The 16,122-nt window shown below is 62.6% G+C and overlaps 1 protein-coding gene across 6 annotated transcripts in view; it reads left to right on the forward strand.

The window, feature by feature from the left end:
• Window positions 1-16,122, forward strand: part of LOC142417786 (dynein axonemal heavy chain 17-like) — a 33,753-nt gene that overhangs the window by 14,473 nt on the left and 3,158 nt on the right. For 4 of the 6 annotated variants that reach the window (XM_075518807.1, XM_075518808.1, XM_075518809.1 and 1 more), the window contains 31 exons: window positions 68-275; window positions 372-537; window positions 1,111-1,213; window positions 1,406-1,553; window positions 1,919-2,010; window positions 2,193-2,354; window positions 2,520-2,684; window positions 2,845-3,036; window positions 3,473-3,739; window positions 4,268-4,429; window positions 5,009-5,242; window positions 5,425-5,589; window positions 5,700-5,795; window positions 5,888-6,105; window positions 6,352-6,559; window positions 6,880-6,995; window positions 7,356-7,548; window positions 7,665-7,900; window positions 8,202-8,324; window positions 9,119-9,323; window positions 9,866-10,030; window positions 10,185-10,325; window positions 10,470-10,640; window positions 10,831-10,953; window positions 11,622-11,815; window positions 11,946-12,094; window positions 12,252-12,379; window positions 13,284-13,511; window positions 14,075-14,266; window positions 14,985-15,164; window positions 15,509-15,691. In XM_075518807.1, the coding sequence (XP_075374922.1) occupies window positions 68-275; window positions 372-537; window positions 1,111-1,213; window positions 1,406-1,553; window positions 1,919-2,010; window positions 2,193-2,354; window positions 2,520-2,684; window positions 2,845-3,036; window positions 3,473-3,739; window positions 4,268-4,429; window positions 5,009-5,242; window positions 5,425-5,589; window positions 5,700-5,795; window positions 5,888-6,105; window positions 6,352-6,559; window positions 6,880-6,995; window positions 7,356-7,548; window positions 7,665-7,900; window positions 8,202-8,324; window positions 9,119-9,323; window positions 9,866-10,030; window positions 10,185-10,325; window positions 10,470-10,640; window positions 10,831-10,953; window positions 11,622-11,815; window positions 11,946-12,094; window positions 12,252-12,379; window positions 13,284-13,511; window positions 14,075-14,266; window positions 14,985-15,164; window positions 15,509-15,691 (5,313 nt within the window). Of the gene's footprint in view, window positions 1-67; window positions 276-371; window positions 538-1,085; window positions 1,214-1,405; window positions 1,554-1,606; window positions 1,798-1,918; window positions 2,011-2,192; window positions 2,355-2,519; window positions 2,685-2,844; window positions 3,037-3,472; window positions 3,740-4,267; window positions 4,430-5,008; window positions 5,243-5,424; window positions 5,590-5,699; window positions 5,796-5,887; window positions 6,106-6,351; window positions 6,560-6,879; window positions 6,996-7,355; window positions 7,549-7,664; window positions 7,901-8,201; window positions 8,325-9,118; window positions 9,324-9,865; window positions 10,031-10,184; window positions 10,326-10,469; window positions 10,641-10,830; window positions 10,954-11,621; window positions 11,816-11,945; window positions 12,095-12,251; window positions 12,380-13,283; window positions 13,512-14,074; window positions 14,267-14,984; window positions 15,165-15,508; window positions 15,692-16,122 lie in introns of those variants that run through there. The other 2 variants (XM_075518811.1, XM_075518813.1) reach the window with 2 other exon arrangements.

The following is a 16,122-nucleotide window of genomic DNA, read 5'->3' on the forward strand; positions in this document are numbered from 1 at the left end:
TCTGCCGCCAACGCCGACTCCAGCAGCGAGGGGCGAGCTCTGGGGATTGACGGCGCCGTTTCCCCAGGCCTCCATGGTGCACACGACGGAGACCATTCGCGTGCGCTACTTCATGGACCTGCTGATGGAAAAGCAGAGGCCGGTGATGCTGGTGGGGAACGCGGGGACGGGAAAATCGGTCCTGATGTGGGACAAGCTCAAAGTGCTCAGCGCAGATGAATACCTCGTGCAGTCTGTGCCCTTTAACTTCTACACCACCTCGGCCATGCTGCAGGGTAAGGCCGGCCTAGGCTGGCAGCCGGCCCCGTGCCGGGCTGTGCCGCACGGCCCCCCGGCGCTGCCCCACCGCCCACCCGCTCCTCTCGCTGCAGCCGTCCTTGAGAAGCCCCTGGAGAAGAAATCGGGGAGGAACTATGGCCCGCCCGGGACCAGGAGGCTTATCTACTTCATCGATGACATGAACATGCCGGAGGTGGACAAGTACGGCACCGTGGCACCGCACACGCTCATCCGGCAGCACGTGGACCACGGGCACTGGTAGGTGCCCGGCCGGCGGCCCCCACTGCGGGGGGCTCGGTGACCCCCTGCCCAGCAAACCCCCGCCGCGCTGGCGCCTCTCCCATCCCGGGGGAGCCGTGCCCTGCCCGCGCCGCCTCCTGCGCCGCGCTGCCGGCGGAGCCGAGCCGCCTGTCCCCCAGCCCGCCCATTCCCAGAGCTGCTGGGGAGGCTTTGGCAGAGGAACGGGAAAACTCCCTGCTGGCGACTCCAAACCCCGTCCGAGGCAAACAGCCCCGCTGCCAGCGCCGGCGGGGAAGGCCCGGCGAGGGACCCCCATGCCTGGCGGCGCAGCGTGTGGCGCAGGCGGGGGGGCTCGCTTGGGAAGGGAGCGAGGGGTGACAAGCGCCGTCTGCCGTGGGGAGGTCTGGGGCCAGGTCTGGCTGCGGGGCACGGGAAGGGCCCCACACGGCATCGCCAAGAGCGGTGCCGGGCTGCGCCAGGCGCCGGGGGAACGGGGATCCCCGCTCCCGCGTCCCCCTGGGTTGGCCGGGCACGGCCCGACCGCAGGAACCCATCCCCGGGGAAAGCGTCACGGCGCTGGTCCCTGCGCAGGTACGACAGGACCAAACTGACCCAGAAGGACGTTCACAACTGCCAGTACGTGGCCTGCATGAACCCGACCGCAGGGTCCTTCACCATCGACCCCAGGCTGCAGGTACGCAGGGCCTGTGGGGCCGGGGCTGCGCCCCAGCGGGTTCGCTCTCCCGGGACCGGAGCCCAGAGCGGGTGGGCTGGGGTGGGACGGGCCGGGACAGGGTTGGGACGTGGTGGGGGACCTCGCGGTGCCGGCCGCCCGCGTCAGCCCCTGAGGCGAAGCTCCCGCCTGAACTTCTGCTCCTTTCTGCAGCGCCACTTCTGCGTCTTCGCCGTCAGCTTTCCCGGCCAGGAGGCTCTGCACACCATGTACAGCACCATCCTGGCGCAGCACCTGGCCCTGCAGAGGATGCCGCCCGCCGTCCAGAAGCTGCAGCCCCAGCTGGTCGCGGCAGCGCTGGGTGAGCCCCTGCCGCGCCGGGGGGTGGGAGGGCGGCGCGCGCCAGCGTTGGCCCCAGGGAACGCCCCCGCACCCACCAGCACCGGGAAACCCAACCACACCACAGCCGGCCAGCGCCCCAGGAGCCCCACGCGGCACCCCCGCGTTACGGCACCGTGCAAATGAAACCTTCACTCCTCCTTGTCTCCTATGCATGTTCAAAATGCAGCGTCGCGTCCCTAGAAACGGTCCGACTAAACCCCCCGGTTTGTCCTACCTGCCGAAGGTCACGGAGGGGAGAGCGAGCCGGGCTCAGGGATCGCACCGGAGGCTGCAGTGGTCTCTGGGGACCTGCCCGCCCGCTCACCCCCTCTTTCCTGCCAACAGCTCTCCACCAGAAGGTCGCCTCCACCTTCTTGCCGACAGCCATCAAGTTCCACTACCTCTTCAACCTCCGCGACCTCTCCAACATATTCCAGGTAGTGGGAGGGCTGTTTCCTCTAAAACATCCTCATTCCTTTCTCTCCTTCATCATGCATCCTTGCGGCGCACCGTGTTCTTGAAAAGCACCATGAGCTCTCCCCAAAGCCGACCTTTAAACTCGGCTCTGAGCAGCAGTAAAATAAACCCCTGGGGACTGAGGGATTCCTGTGTTTGTCAGGGCCTGTTGTTCTCCACCCCCGAATGCCTGAAAAGTCCCGTGGACTTGGTGCGTCTCTGGCTCCACGAAGCCGAGAGGGTGTATGGAGACAAGCTCGTCGATGAAAGGGATCAAAAAGGCTTCGGGAAGATGCTGGCGGACACCTGCAGAAAGTACTTTGATGTAAGTTGTGCTGGAAAATGAGGGCGTGCCCCGCCCCGGCGGGGCCGCGCTGCCAGGCTGAGCTCCCCAGCACGGGCTCGGCAGTGGCAGGGGCAGAGGTACCCCCCCGGAGCCCCACGGCTGAGCCCCACGGCTGAGCCCCACGTCTGGCCTCGCCTCTCCCAGGAGCTCGGTGAAGACCTGGTGTTCGCCAAGCCCAACATCTACTACCACTTCGTCCAGGGCATGAGGGAGCCCAAGTACCTGCCGGTGCCGAGCTGGCCGGCTCTGAACAAGCTGCTGGGGGAAGCCTTGGACAACTACAACGAGGAGAACGCGGCGATGAGCCTGGTGAGTGCCCTGCTGCGGGCAGCTCCGTGCCGAGGCAGCGCTTGCACCACAGAGACGCGGCTGCAGCATCGCTCTCACTCGGGTTTGTACGTTATGGGGCGTTCGCTGCTTTTCCTGCTGTGATTCAGAATATCAAACCTTCCCCTCCTGTTTTCTTCAGGTGCTCTTTGAAGACGCAGTGTCTCATATCTGCAGAATTAGTCGGATCTTAGAGTCTCCCTGGGGCAACGCACTGCTGGTGGGGGTAGGAGGCAGTGGGAAGCAGAGTCTGGCGCGGCTAGCAGCCTACATCAGCAATCTGAACGTGTTTCAGATTACGCCGAAGAAGGGCTACGGCATCCCGGACCTGAAGGTGAGAGCAGCTTTCCTCCCGGCCCCCTGGGGCAGCACCGCCTGCTTGCAGGACGGATCCTGCAGACGTGGAGCGCAGCCAAGCCCCAGGGTGGCTCCGGGGCCCGGGGCGGGCACGGGGGGCTCCGCTCTCCTCTCGTCGCTGCGTCCGTACCCCGTGCGATCCGCTCAAAGGTGCTTTCTGAACAGCCGTGAGTCCTGCCCCGAGGGGCTGCAGCGTTTCCCCAGCCAGGGACGGGCCCATGAGGGAGGTGCGGTGCAGGCAGCCCTGGCCGCGTCCCCGAGCGGAGCAGCTGGCACCCAGCGCCTTCCCCAAGGCACCCTCCTGCCTTCCCGGGGCAGCCCAGGGGCACCGGCCTGCGCCAAACCAGTCCCTTTGGAGAACAGCTCGGGGGGTTTGAAAAGAGGGGGGTGACGGTTTCTCTCTCCTGCCCCAGCTGGACCTCGCCTCCCAGTACATCAAGGCAGCCGTGAAGAACATCCCCACCGTGTTCCTGATGACGGACTCCCAGGTCGCTGAAGAATCGTTCCTGGTCCTAATCAATGACTTCTTGGTGTCTGGGGAGGTGCCAGGGCTCTTTCAGGATGATGACCTGGAAAACATTACCAGTGCCATGAGGCCCCAAGTGAAGCTCCTTGGATTGCAGGATACAAGGGAAAACTGCTGGAAATTATTTATAGAAAAAGTCAGACGTCAGTTAAAGGTGGGTGTTCGCTCTGGAGCTCCTGACTTGCCTAACCCAAAACCTTCTTGCAGACAGGACACAGAGAACCGTGGTTTCATGACACGGTGATGGGTTGGGGTGAGAGATGTTTTCAAAGGCCCCCTAGCCAATGGTGCACCCCCAGCCCCAGGGGCACAGCTGCACCCCCACGTATTTACCTCCCTCGGGGCAGAGGCGGGTGAGCAGCCCCCACGGCTGCGAGCCAGCTCTGGGCTGTGCTGGGTGCTCACAGGGACGCCGGTGCGGGCACCGTGCTCGGCCGCTGGCCGCAGCCACCGAAGGGGGTCCGGTGCCAGCCCCAGCCCCGCTGAGAGGCACAGGGTGCACGATCGCAGACCATTTCCCATGTATGGGGAAGGGGAGTTAATGGGTGGGAGGCCAAGTCCTGATCTCCAGCAGAAGAGTTTGCGGCGACGCGGAGCCCGCAGCGACGCTCCTGCCGCCCCGCGTGCGAGCTCGGCCCCCGGCAGCGGGGACGCCCCGCTCACCCGCGGTGCTCTGCCCCAGGTCATCCTCTGCTTCTCCCCCGTGGGCTCAACCCTGCGGGTGCGGGCGAGAAGGTTCCCCGCCGTGGTCAACTGTATGGCCATCGACTGGTTCCACGAGTGGCCAGAGGACGCGCTCGTGTCCGTCAGCAGCCGGTTCCTGGAGGAAACAGGGGACATCGAGGTGAGCCGGAACCCCGGGCTGGTGCACGCCGGGGCTGTGCCGGTGCACAGCCCTCTGTCCCGGGGGCTGGGGAAACCAGGCTGCGCCGGGGAATGACCTGCACCTCTGCTGCTCTCCTTGTTGCAACGTGCCCGGGGATGGGGTCTGGCATGAGCCGGGGGTGCTGGGGCAGCGAGCTGGGGATGGGTCTGGGGTGAGCTCGCAGCCGGCGCCAGGGTCAGAGCCTGCAGCCCCACGCCATGCAGGTGGGGACGAACCTTTCCTTGTTTCCCATTTGTCCTTAAAACACTGCCACGAATAACAGCCCGGAAACAGCAGCTTTTCCCCAGTGCAGCTCAGGTTAACGTGGGGGATTAGAGCCAGGAAAACCAGAGCGGGGCTTAAGAAGCAGCGTCGTTAGTGCCGTGCTCACCTACATTTCTCAGCCGCGCGTTGCGCTGTTTAACGAAAAGCGGCGCTTTCCCTCCCGGCCTCTGCGGCTGGATGTGGAACCAACGCTGCGGGAAGGCTCGGTTGTACCCCAGCATTGGCACCGCGTCCGCACGGCACAACGGCTCACTGTCTGTGCTCCTGGTGCAGGCCGAGGTCAAGGTCTCCATCAGCCAGTTCATGTCCTACGTCCACATGAGCGTTAAGGAGATGTCCAAGACCTACCTGGCCATGGAGAGACGCTATAATTACACCACGCCAAAGACCTTCCTAGAGCAGATAAAGCTCTACAAAAACCTGCTGTCAAAAAAAAGGAGCGAGCTCACCGCCAAGATCGAGAGGCTGGAGAAGGGGCTGACCAAGCTGCAGAGCACAGCGTCACAGGTGCCTGCCCACAGCATCGTGCCCGCTGCGGGTCCAGCGTGGGGGGCGAGAGGAGGCACATCCCCGCAGGACGGGCACGGTGGCCGCGAGGTCCCTGAGCCGTACCGAGCCGCCGCTGCGAGGCCGGGCAGGGCTCAGCAGGATCACCCCTCCGACCCTCTCTGTTTTTCCCCCCCGTTAAGGTGGACGACCTGAAAGCCAAGCTGGCGGTCCAGAAGGCAGAGCTGAAGCAGAAGAACGAGGACACAGATAAACTGATCCACATGGTGGGCACTGAGACGGAGAAGGTCAGCAGGGAGAAAGCCATTGCTGATGAGGAGGAGATGAAGGTCCAGGCCATCAACACGGTGCGTGGCGCTGAGCTGGTGCCCACCGTGCCGGGATCCAACACGGGACGGGCAGCAAAAGCTCTGTCGGCCCCGGCCGCTCACCCCATCCCGTCCCCTTGTCTCCCCAGAACGTGGCCGAGAAGCAGCAAGCCTGTGAGACCGACCTGGCGAAAGCGGAGCCGGCGCTTGTAGCTGCCCAGGAGGCCCTCAATACGCTCAACAAGGTGGGCAACCCCTCGGTGGGAAGCGGGTCCCCGGCTGGTGCTGGCATCCTTGTGCCGCAGCGATGCTCAGCCGCCCCGTGGTCCCTCCCCAGAACAACCTGACGGAGCTGAAGTCCTTCGGGTCCCCACCCCAAGCGGTGGTGAACGTGATGGCAGCTGTGATGGTCCTGACGGCCCCCGGGGGCAAGATCCCGAAGGATAAGAGCTGGAAGGCAGCCAAAGTGATGATGGGAAAAGTAGACACTTTCCTTGACGCCTTAAAGAACTTCGACAAGGAGCACATCCCCGAGGCTTGTCTCAAGGCGTTTCAGTGAGTCCGTGGCCGGTTCCCGCCCCCTTCCCAGCCCCCTGCTGCAGGGCCGCCCTGGGCAGGGCGTCCCGGAGAGACCCTCACCCAGTGAGCGCAGCGGGGTTCAAGGGGCAGGAGTGGCGTCCAGGCGTTTCGTCTGCTCTCCCACCCTGCCGCCCATCGGCAGCCCGAGACCTGGCAGGAGCAGGACGGGGCCACCGGCAACCGTGGCGCGGCGTCACAGCGCAGCGCGTTCTCCCATTCCAGGCCCTACCAGTCAGACCCCAGTTTTGATCCGGAGTTCATAATGTCGAAGTCAACAGCCGCGGCAGGTCTGTGCTCCTGGTGCCTAAACATTGTTCGCTTCTACGAGGTGTTCTGCGAGGTGGAGCCCAAGAGGCGGGCGCTGGAGGAGGCCAACGCCGAGCTGGCGGAGGCACAAGAGAAACTCGGTCGCATTAAGAACAAAATTGCCGTAAGTGCGTGCCCCCTCCTGCAGCCCCTGGCCAGGGCCGGCTGCCGGAGCCAGCCGCTGTTTGCCTTGGCTGGCCCCCGCCGCAGCCCCCATCAGCCACCAGCAATTCGGCCGCGGGTCACGGCCGGAAGCCAAAAATGAGCGAGAAGAAAGATTCTTCTAATTCACATAACCTGGAGCCCAGGTGCAAGAGCTGCGCCGTCACGACAGGGGCTGCTGCAAAGCTCCTTCGGGTCTGCGGAGCTCTCTCCTGGCCTGGCAGCTTACTGCAGCCGCACTGCGTGTGCGGAAGGTAACTGTAGATGTGTTGTCTTTTGAAGGACCTGAATGCCAACTTGGCAGCTCTCACTGCACAATTTGAGAAAGCTACAGCTGAAAAAATCAAATGTCAGCAGGAGGCCGATGCAACCAACAGAGTCATCACGCTGGCAAACAGGTACCGTGCAAATGCTGGCTCCAGAAGCGCTGGGGCCATCTGCTGCTCCCTGGCATTGCCTGGTGACAATGACACAGGGGTTGTGGAAGCATCAGAGCCCCTCCCTCCCCCCAAAATTAAAAAAATCCCGAGTATGAATTGGGCCAGAAAGTCGGTGGGGGGATGCAGCCACGGAGCTGAGTGCCCCGGGTGAGGGCAGCCCACCGCCCCAGCAGAGGTAGGTTAATCCCAGCAGCGTTTGGTGACAGCCGCCCTGGGGCATCACAGCCGAGGCGTCGTGGTCATGCCGTGTGTGTCCCCCCGGCACAGCGCCGGGAGCAGCGGCACCGTAGCAGCCGCCGTCTCCTCTCACGCCCCCAGGCTCGTCGGGGGCCTGGCATCTGAAAACGTTCGCTGGGCTGAGTCGGTGGAGACGCTCAGAGAGCAGGAGAAGACGCTGTGCGGAGACGTGCTGCTGGTCTCCGCCTTCGTGTCCTATGTCGGCTACTTCACCAAGAAGTACAGGGACGAGCTGCTGGAGAAGCGCTGGATCCCCTTCCTCAGCGGGCTGGCGGTGAGCGGCCACGGCTCCCATCCCGGGGCGCCTGGGGCTCCTTCCCCCCATGCCCGCCAGCACCGAGGGGCTCCCACTCCTCCGCGGCCAGCCGCCCAACGGCCCCTCCCCGGCAGGTGCCCATCCGCATCACCCCAGGGCTGGACCCCCTCAGCCTCCTCACCGACGCTGCCGACGTGGCCGCCTGGAGCAACCAGGGGCTGCCCAGCGACCGCACGTCCACCGAGAACGCCACCATCCTCTGCAACACCCAGCGGTGGCCCCTGCTCGTGGACGCCCAGCTCCAGGGCATCAAGTGGATCAAGAACAAATACGGGGAGGAGCTGCGGGCCATCCGCCTGGGCCAGAGGAGGTGGGTCGGGTGCTGCGGGGCAGCCGCGGGCTCGGGCCGGAACAGCCCCCCTTCCCCTGCCACCGGAGGGGCGCGGGGCTCTGCAGGCCAGGGCGCCCACGTCCCCCGTCAGACTCGGGACGCCTGAGGGCAGCAGCGCCGACGGGGCACCCGACACCGCCACGGGCTCTGCGGGGGCCGGGGCTGGCAGACCACCGCGGGGGGCCCAGCAGGGCGCAGCGGCTGGAGGGCGTTCGCCCGAGCTCCCCGCAGCGCGCGCACGCTCGCCCCACGCTGCGCCCCCCTCCCCTCTCGGCCCCAGCTACCTGGACACCATCGAGCAGGCGGTTTCCGAAGGACAGACGCTGCTGATCGAGGATGTCGGCGAGACGCTGGAGCCAGTGCTGGACCACCTGCTGGGCAGGAACACCACCAAGAAGGGCAGGTCAGCACACCCTGTTCTCTGGTGCCGAGGGCTTTCACCTGCTCTGAGCAGCCGCTGCTGCCCTGACATGCCGATTTATGCCCCTTGGCACGACAGCAGCTGGGGCCTGATCCTTCCCCATGCACGTGAGAGCCTCTGGCCACATCCGCCGGTTTTCTCCGGGTATTTCCCACTGGGGACACTTGTAGTTGATGTGACGTTTTGGGCCATTCTGGTCTGCAGAGTCCGGTTCATTTAGTGGTTTAAGAAGAGCATGTTCCCTGGTGCACCGGCAATAAGGTGTGACAAACTGGGAGGGTTCTCCTCGCAGACACAGAAGCTATTCCATGACGGGGCTTTTGCTGAGAATCCCTCGCCCCATCTCCCCCGCCCCACTCGGCGCTGCCAGCCCCGCTGCAGGCAGCGCTGCCTTCCCCGGACACCACCGACCTTCCTGGCCACGTTCCCCGGGGTCTGGCGAGGGCTGGTCCCCCGGGACTGCAGGGACGGGGCTCTGGGGCTGCTGGGGAGGGAGCTGCGCCAGCCTCCCCCTGTTTCGTGGCATGGTGCCTGCAAGCAGCACGAGCCCAGAAGCCGCCCGAGAGCTGCAGGCAGGGCAGCCGCCAGCTCCTGCTCCTCCAGCCTTGCCCTGCCGGGGCTCTTTTGGCACTTCTGCCCTTGCTACACCTTTTCTCGACCAGAGAAATACATCTCGAGTGGCCGGGAAGAGCACGCGGGTTGAGGGTTGAGGGTTTCTGTCTGTCACAAGTTACTACCAAGTGTACAGAAATTAATTTGTTTAATTAACTGAACAGATACATTAGGATAGGAGATAAAGAAGTGGAATATCACCCGCGCTTCCGCCTGATTCTGCACACCAAATATTCCAACCCTCACTACAAGCCAGAGGTGCAGGCTCAGTGCACCCTGATCAACTTCTTGGTGACCCGGGATGGACTGGAGGACCAGCTCCTGGCTGCTGTGGTGGCCAAAGAGCGGCCGGACCTGGAGACGCTGAAGGTATGAACCCGGCTGCCGGTGAGACGGTAGCGGAGGGCGGCCCGGGGGGGCTGCGGTGGCTCTGCTGGCAGGGAGCAGTGAGATCTCACCTCCGTGAGCTTGCTGTTGCTTATCGAGACGAGCGAGTCCTGATCAGCGCCCGCCATCTGCGTGGGCGGCTGTGGGTCCACCGTTGCCCCGCGGAGCCTGGCGCTGCCACGGGCACGCTCGACACTTCACCCTGCGGGTGACAGCACATCCCCGGAGGGGCCACGTCCACCCTCCTCTTGCATCGGCACTTCGGTGACAGCACGAAAACCTTGGCTGGTTTCTCAGAGACCCGTAGCTCAGCTGACGGGTACCTCAGTACGTTGCCTGGGCTGCATTTGTAAAGGCAGAATTTATAATGAGTAGAAGATAAAGCCAGCAGAACTGCTGATGGTCCCCAGCCTGCTGCACGCAGCTCGCTAGCGAGCACCCCGTGTAAGTCATGGCCACTGATGCCAGAGTTTCGCCACAGTCTCTGGAATGACGCGCGTCTCTCCGGGGCGCTGGTGTTGTAGGCAAACCTCACAAAGACCCAGAATGAGTTCAAGATCAGGCTGAAGGAGCTGGAGGACTCCCTGCTCGCCCGGCTCTCTGCTGCCGCGGGGGAGTTCCTGGGGGACACGGCACTGGTGGAGAACCTGGAAACAACAAAGTGCACAGCCATGGAAATCGAGGAAAAGGTAAGCGAGCTGCCCTGGAGCTGGTGCTGCGGTGCCACGGGCAGCAGGAGAGCTCTCCCAGCCCACACCAGGCACCCGGCACTCAGCGGGAGGTTGGGTGCTGCTTCAGCGCGTGCCAGGATGCTGGATAACACCCGCCTTCATGTGCGTCAAGGTGAAAGAAGCTAAAGTCACTGAAGTCGAAATAAATGTCGCTAGAGAAAACTACAGGCCAGCAGCTGAGCGAGCATCCCTGCTGTACTTCATCCTGAGCGACCTCAACAAGATCAACCCCATCTACCAGTTCTCTCTCAAGGTAGACGCGGACCCAGGGGGGAATTGGTTTGTACGGGCAGCACAGGGTTTGGGGGATGGCGGAGGTTGAGAGTTTCAGCATTTACGCCGCTAACAAAACACCCAGGAGGCAGAGAGCTGAGCTGCCCACCCGGCTCTTCCTTAGGCATTCAACGTGGTCTTCGAGAAAGCCATTCAGCACACAGCCCCCGACGACGACATCAAGCAAAGGGTGATCAACCTGACGGATGAGATCACCTACTCAGTCTATACGTACACCGCGCGGGGACTCTTTGAGAGAGACAAACTCATTTTCCTGGCCCAGGTTGCCTTCCAGGTAATGCGTGCAAATGTGTGGGGCTTCTGTTGTGTAATACCGTACGTGAGGTGATGTTGGTTTGGGCAGGTTGTTCTCTTACTGCTGTGATGCTGCTGGATGCTCAGTAGCTTCTCGCCCGGAGCACAGCCCCTCACGCCGAGGCCGTGTGTGCCAGCGTGGTCGTGACGCTGCGCTCTCGACTCACCAGGTCCTGGCAATCAAGAAAGAGGTGAACCCAGTGGAGCTGGACTTTCTTCTGCGCTTCCCTTCCAAGGCTGGCGTCACGTCCCCCGTGGACTTCCTGCAGCCCCAGGGCTGGGGTGGCATCAAGGTCGGTCTGTGCAGCCGCCCACTGTGCCGAGGCGATGCCAGCACAGCCCCCAGCAAAGCCCCCCCCCCCCGTCCCCTGCGGCTGGTGAGACCCGGCACGTCCCGGCCCCTGGCAGGGGCTGTGGCACAGCAGCGTGCCAGCGCCGCCGGGGTCCTCGCTCAGCCCTGCGGCAGGCGGTGGGCCCGGCCGTTCAGCTGACCAAGCGCCAGAGACGGCCTGTCCCACCTCCGCACGTCCCGCTCGCCCCGGGGGCCGAGGGAAAGCAGAGACGGGCTGCTCGTGCCGGCAGGAGGAGGCAGCTGGCGAGGTTGTGTCTCGGCAGCATTTTGGACTGCCCGTGTCCCCGCGTCCCCGGCTACTCGCCCGTGAGCTCAGGGGTGTCTGAGCGGTGCCCCGCTGGCCCGCGCGCAGCATCCCCGTTTCACCGGGCATCCCTGGCGCCCCGGGGATGCCTCTGGGACCCCCAGCACGGCCGTGCCTGGCGGAGGGCAGGTCCGGCAGCCTGCCTGGGCCGGCGGAGCAGGGCTGCGGGACCCCTCGGGGCCTGGCTGCGGCACAGCGCCGTCTCTGCGCGTGCGCGGCTCCGCGGGGACCCCCCCCCAGCCTGCGGGTCCCCGAGGGTGAGCAGAGCCCAGGAGTGATTTAGCCCTTCTCTGGGGGACCTTAAGGTGCTCTCGGAAATGGAAGAGTTCAAGAACTTGGATAGCGACATCGAGGGCTCGGCAAAGCGATGGAAAAAGTTTGTGGAGTCCGAAGTGCCAGAGAAGGAGGTGTTCCCCAAGGAGTGGAAGAACAAGTCGGCCCTGCAGAAGCTGTGCATGCTGCGGTGCATGCGCCCGGACAGGATGACCTACGCCATCAGGTGCGCTGGCACCCGTCCGGGGCACGCGGCACGGTGCTCTCCTGGCAAGAGCCCCGCGGCATCACCGCCCCAGCTGCGCCCAGTGACCGCGTTTGTTCCTAACTCACAGTATGGTTTTATTTTTCTGTAGGAACTTTGTGGAAGAGAAGATGGGCAGCAAGTTTGTGGAAGGAAGGAGCGTTGAGCTCTCCAAGGCGTACAAGGAGAGCAGCCCCTCCACGCCCTTGTTCTTCATTCTCTCCCCTGGCGTCGACCCGCTGAAAGATGTGGAGGCCCTGGGTGAGCCGCTGCCCTCTCCTCGGCTGGCGCCAGCCCACAGCGGCTGCGTGCTGCTGCTGGTTTGAGCAGCGAATGGCCGGAGCTGCGCAGCCCCGTCTCCGTACTAACACTAACGAAAAAGGCGTCTCACGCCGTGGCCGTTTCCGCCCCTCCCCAGGCAGAAAGCTGAACTTCACCATCGACAACGGGAGGATCCACAACGTGTCGCTGGGGCAGGGCCAGGAGGCCGTGGCAGAACGGGCCCTGGAGGTGGCGGCCGCGCAGGGCCACTGGGTCATCCTGCAGGTGGGTGGGGGGCACCGGGGCACGCCACGGGGCACGCAGCCCTGCCGGCAACCGGCCGCGCCGGGGTGCACCACGAGGCGCTCGGCCCTGCCGGCCACTGGGCTCACCGGGCGCACCGCGGAGCGCTCAGCCCTGCCAGGCACGGCTCAGGGTGTCCCCAGGCTCCCCAGCCTGTGTCCCCGTTGACACTAAGGTGTCTGGGATGGCTGAAGCTCGGGGAGCGCTGGCAGCTGCTCCGCTCCCCCCGTCCCGGTGCACGAGCAGTCACGCACAGCCTCGGTGCTCAGCCCGCGCTGCGGCCAGATCCAGGCTTGTCCTCGGCGGGGGCGGAGGGGGGAGCAGGGAGGGGACCGGGAGCAGCAGCGCTGCCGGCAGCGGGAAGGTGCCGCGCTGCCTTGAGCAGGGGCAGCAGGAAGCGGGCAGGGAGGGCACATGGGGGTCTCAGGGAAGCAAGGGAGGCCGGACGGGGGGAGCACGGTGGCCCTCGCTCCCTGCAGCGGGGCGGGGGACGCAGTACCAGTGGGCACGATGGCCCCTTACCCTCACTGCACCGCCACGGGCAAGGCAGGAGGCAAGGGGACGTCCAGGACGGACAGACCTTTGGTGTGCACCAAACATGGCCAGCCTGCGCCAAGGGAACCGGAGAGGGGCCACGGAGCAGGAGACCGGCAACAGAGAGTGGAGGCCAAAAGCGTGGGAGGCTGTCCAAAGAGGATGGCGGCCCTGCAACGGGGGTGCAGGGTTTTTCATGGTGTACCCCACGTGATGGCAGTTGGGTGTCCCCAGCCCAAGCGGTGCCGTGTTGTCCTGTACCTGCTCTCTGTGGAGCCACAGCAGGAATTTGGGGGGCACAAGTGATTCCCGATGTTGTACTTCAGGGTTCCTGTTGGGGTTCCTGTTGCAGAACATCCACCTGGTGGCCCGGTGGCTGGGCACGCTGGAGAAGATGGTGGAGCTGTACAGCCTGGGCAGCCACGCCGACTACCGGGTGTTCATGAGTGCCGAGCCAGCGCCCAGCCCCGAGGCACACATCATCCCACAGGGACTGCTGGAAAACTCCATCAAAATCACCAACGAGCCGCCGACGGGCATGTATGCCAACCTGCACAAAGCCCTCGACCTCTTCACCCAGGTACCCTCGCCCCACCGCGCTGCTCTGCCCCACCGCGGTCACGCTGCGCACGGCTGGTTCCTTTCAACCGTTTGGGGCCAGCGCGTCCGGCTCACCCTGTCCCTGGGCTTTCACAGGCTGAGCGTCTCTGGGGGCATCACTGCAGACACAGACGCTGTGCCAGGAGCCAGCCCACCCGCAGGCATGTCCTCCGGGGCGGCCCCGAGCCCCCGTGTGCCAGGACGGGACCTAGGGGTAACCAGAGCTGCCCGAGGGTTCCCGAAGCCGGGAGGGTGCTCAGTTACTGGTGCCCTTCCCAAGGCTGGATGTCGAGCTGCTGCAGCTTGGTGCCACGAACAAGCCCCCTCGCCTGTCAGCGGGTGTATGCATGTGTGGATTCCTAATTTTTTTATAAACAAATGAGTGCAAAAATTAACCAACTAGCAAATTTTTAAAAGGTTTTATGCTTTTTTTTAATAAACAACCTTCAGTTCTCCTTTGCCATCATCTGTTAATTTTCTTCAATAGAGGGATGGCTGATAGTATTCACTTGCAAACCCACTCTCATTTTTATTCCACTGCAGGACACGTTAGAGATGTGCAGCAAAGAAATCGAGTTCAAATGCATCTTGTTTGCGCTCTGTTACTTCCACGCGGTGGTGGCCGAGCGGCGCAAGTTTGGTGCTCAGGGCTGGAACAGACCTTACCCCTTCAACAACGGCGACCTGACCATATCGATTAACGTCCTGTACAACTACTTGGAGGCTAACCCCAAGGCAAGGGACTCGCAAAGCGACCATACCTCAGCACGATACACACTATGACAATCAAGCTTTTTTAAAAATTTAATCAGTTTGCTGCACAAATCAGTTTGCCTTCTCTTGAGGAAACACAGCGTTGCCAGTAGTTCCCCTCCTCCCCAGGGAGCTGCCTGCACGCTCTTGGCAGGTGAAGGTGCAGAGTCCTCAGCGCCACTGAGCTGGGTGGAAAGCGGGCATTTAGCACCAGGCTGGGATGAGTGCCTGCTCTGGCTCACGTCTCGGTGCTTTGTTGGGTTGGTTTTTTAAATTACTTTCCACCTAAAAGGCAAAGCCTGTCCCAAGAATGAAGGTGCAACGAGTAGGATTGAGGTCTTACCCTTAGGAGAGTCCTGCCTTCACCTGGCCTTACAGACATGATCAACGTTGATCTGAATAAAGACGGGATGATGGGGGTTCAAAGTATGGATGGCTGTGCCCATACCGGGACAAGGTGAAATCTGTGGGTGAACGCAAGAGACACCCGAGACAAGGTTCCCTGCCTTGCTCCCCTTCACTGGCGCCAGGCCTCGGCAGGTCCAGGGTCTGTCACTTCCCTGGACGCTGGACAGGCCAACCCAGGAGCCGTTGCTCTGTGGCCCCGCAGCTCTAGTCGTGTGCAGCTTCCCCGGGCTGCAGGGGACTTCTGGGGAGCCACCCAGGCTACAGAAACCCCACGGTGAGCCTCTCCTTGTAGGTACCATGGGATGACCTCCGGTACCTCTTTGGCGAAATCATGTACGGGGGGCACATCACAGACGACTGGGACCGCCGGCTGTGTCGGACTTACCTGAGCGAATACATCCGAGCAGAGATGCTGGAAGGGGAAGTGTACTTAGCTCCAGGGTTTTTGATCCCTCCCAGCTTGGATTACAAGGTAAGAAAGACTAACGTTGCAATTTGCTGTGGAAAACCACTGCTCTGGATAAATGCGCACTAGTCAGAGTTCCCTCATGCTAACCAAGGGGGAATGTAGGGAAAAAAAAAAGTTTCAATCCTGTGGAAACACACAGAATTGCTGCAAAAATAATTCCTGTGGCTGGGGCGGTAAGGGAAAAACTTAGGTAAGATGTGAGTAAAAAACCATCTTGAATAAGCAACGCCAGCTAGCTGTGCAGCACCACCACCAAAAAGCGATGACGTATTTTCAAGGCTGAAGCGAAGCTCACGCTCCATCGTACGTATCTGCTAAACTAACGTCAGCGCCTGCCCTGCGCTTAGGGTTACCACGAGTACATCGATGACAACCTGCCACCGGAGAGCCCTTACTTGTACGGCCTTCACCCCAACGCAGAAATGGGCTTCCTGGCTGTCACTTCGGACAGGCTTTTTCGGACGGTTTTGGAAATGCAGCCCAAAGAATCAGACGCTGGAGGAGGCTCAGGCGTCTCCCGCGAGGAAAAGGCAAGTAAGGTTTCTGCCTCTGTACAGTAAACAGTGACAATTCAGAGGCCAGATGGGGAGGACAGATATGGGCCCACGCTCACGGACAGGAGAATACGACCTGTAGCACTAACTGATTTCTTACCAGTGCAGACAGTCCGGAGATGTGATTCTAGCCCAGTACCTAATGCTACAAGCCGTCAGCCTGGAGAAAGGGGAGCTGCTAGCGCAGAGCTCACAAGGAACTCTGCAGTCTCTGCTCAGCTGGACACTCCTGTCAAGCTTTTATTTAAGTACATTTGCACTTGGTTTCTCTGTGACCAGGCCCCCCTTTCCATTTCAGTAACTTTGCCGGTCTTTGGCATTGGTAATGTAATTGAACACGAGCAAAGACTTCACCGCTCTACAGCTGCCAAGAAGGCAGCACTGATACCGCAGCCCAGGGCAGACAA

The sequence above is a fragment of the Mycteria americana genome, chromosome 16 (genome assembly GCF_035582795.1).
Source record: "Mycteria americana isolate JAX WOST 10 ecotype Jacksonville Zoo and Gardens chromosome 16, USCA_MyAme_1.0, whole genome shotgun sequence".
NCBI lineage: Eukaryota > Metazoa > Chordata > Aves > Ciconiiformes > Ciconiidae > Mycteria > Mycteria americana.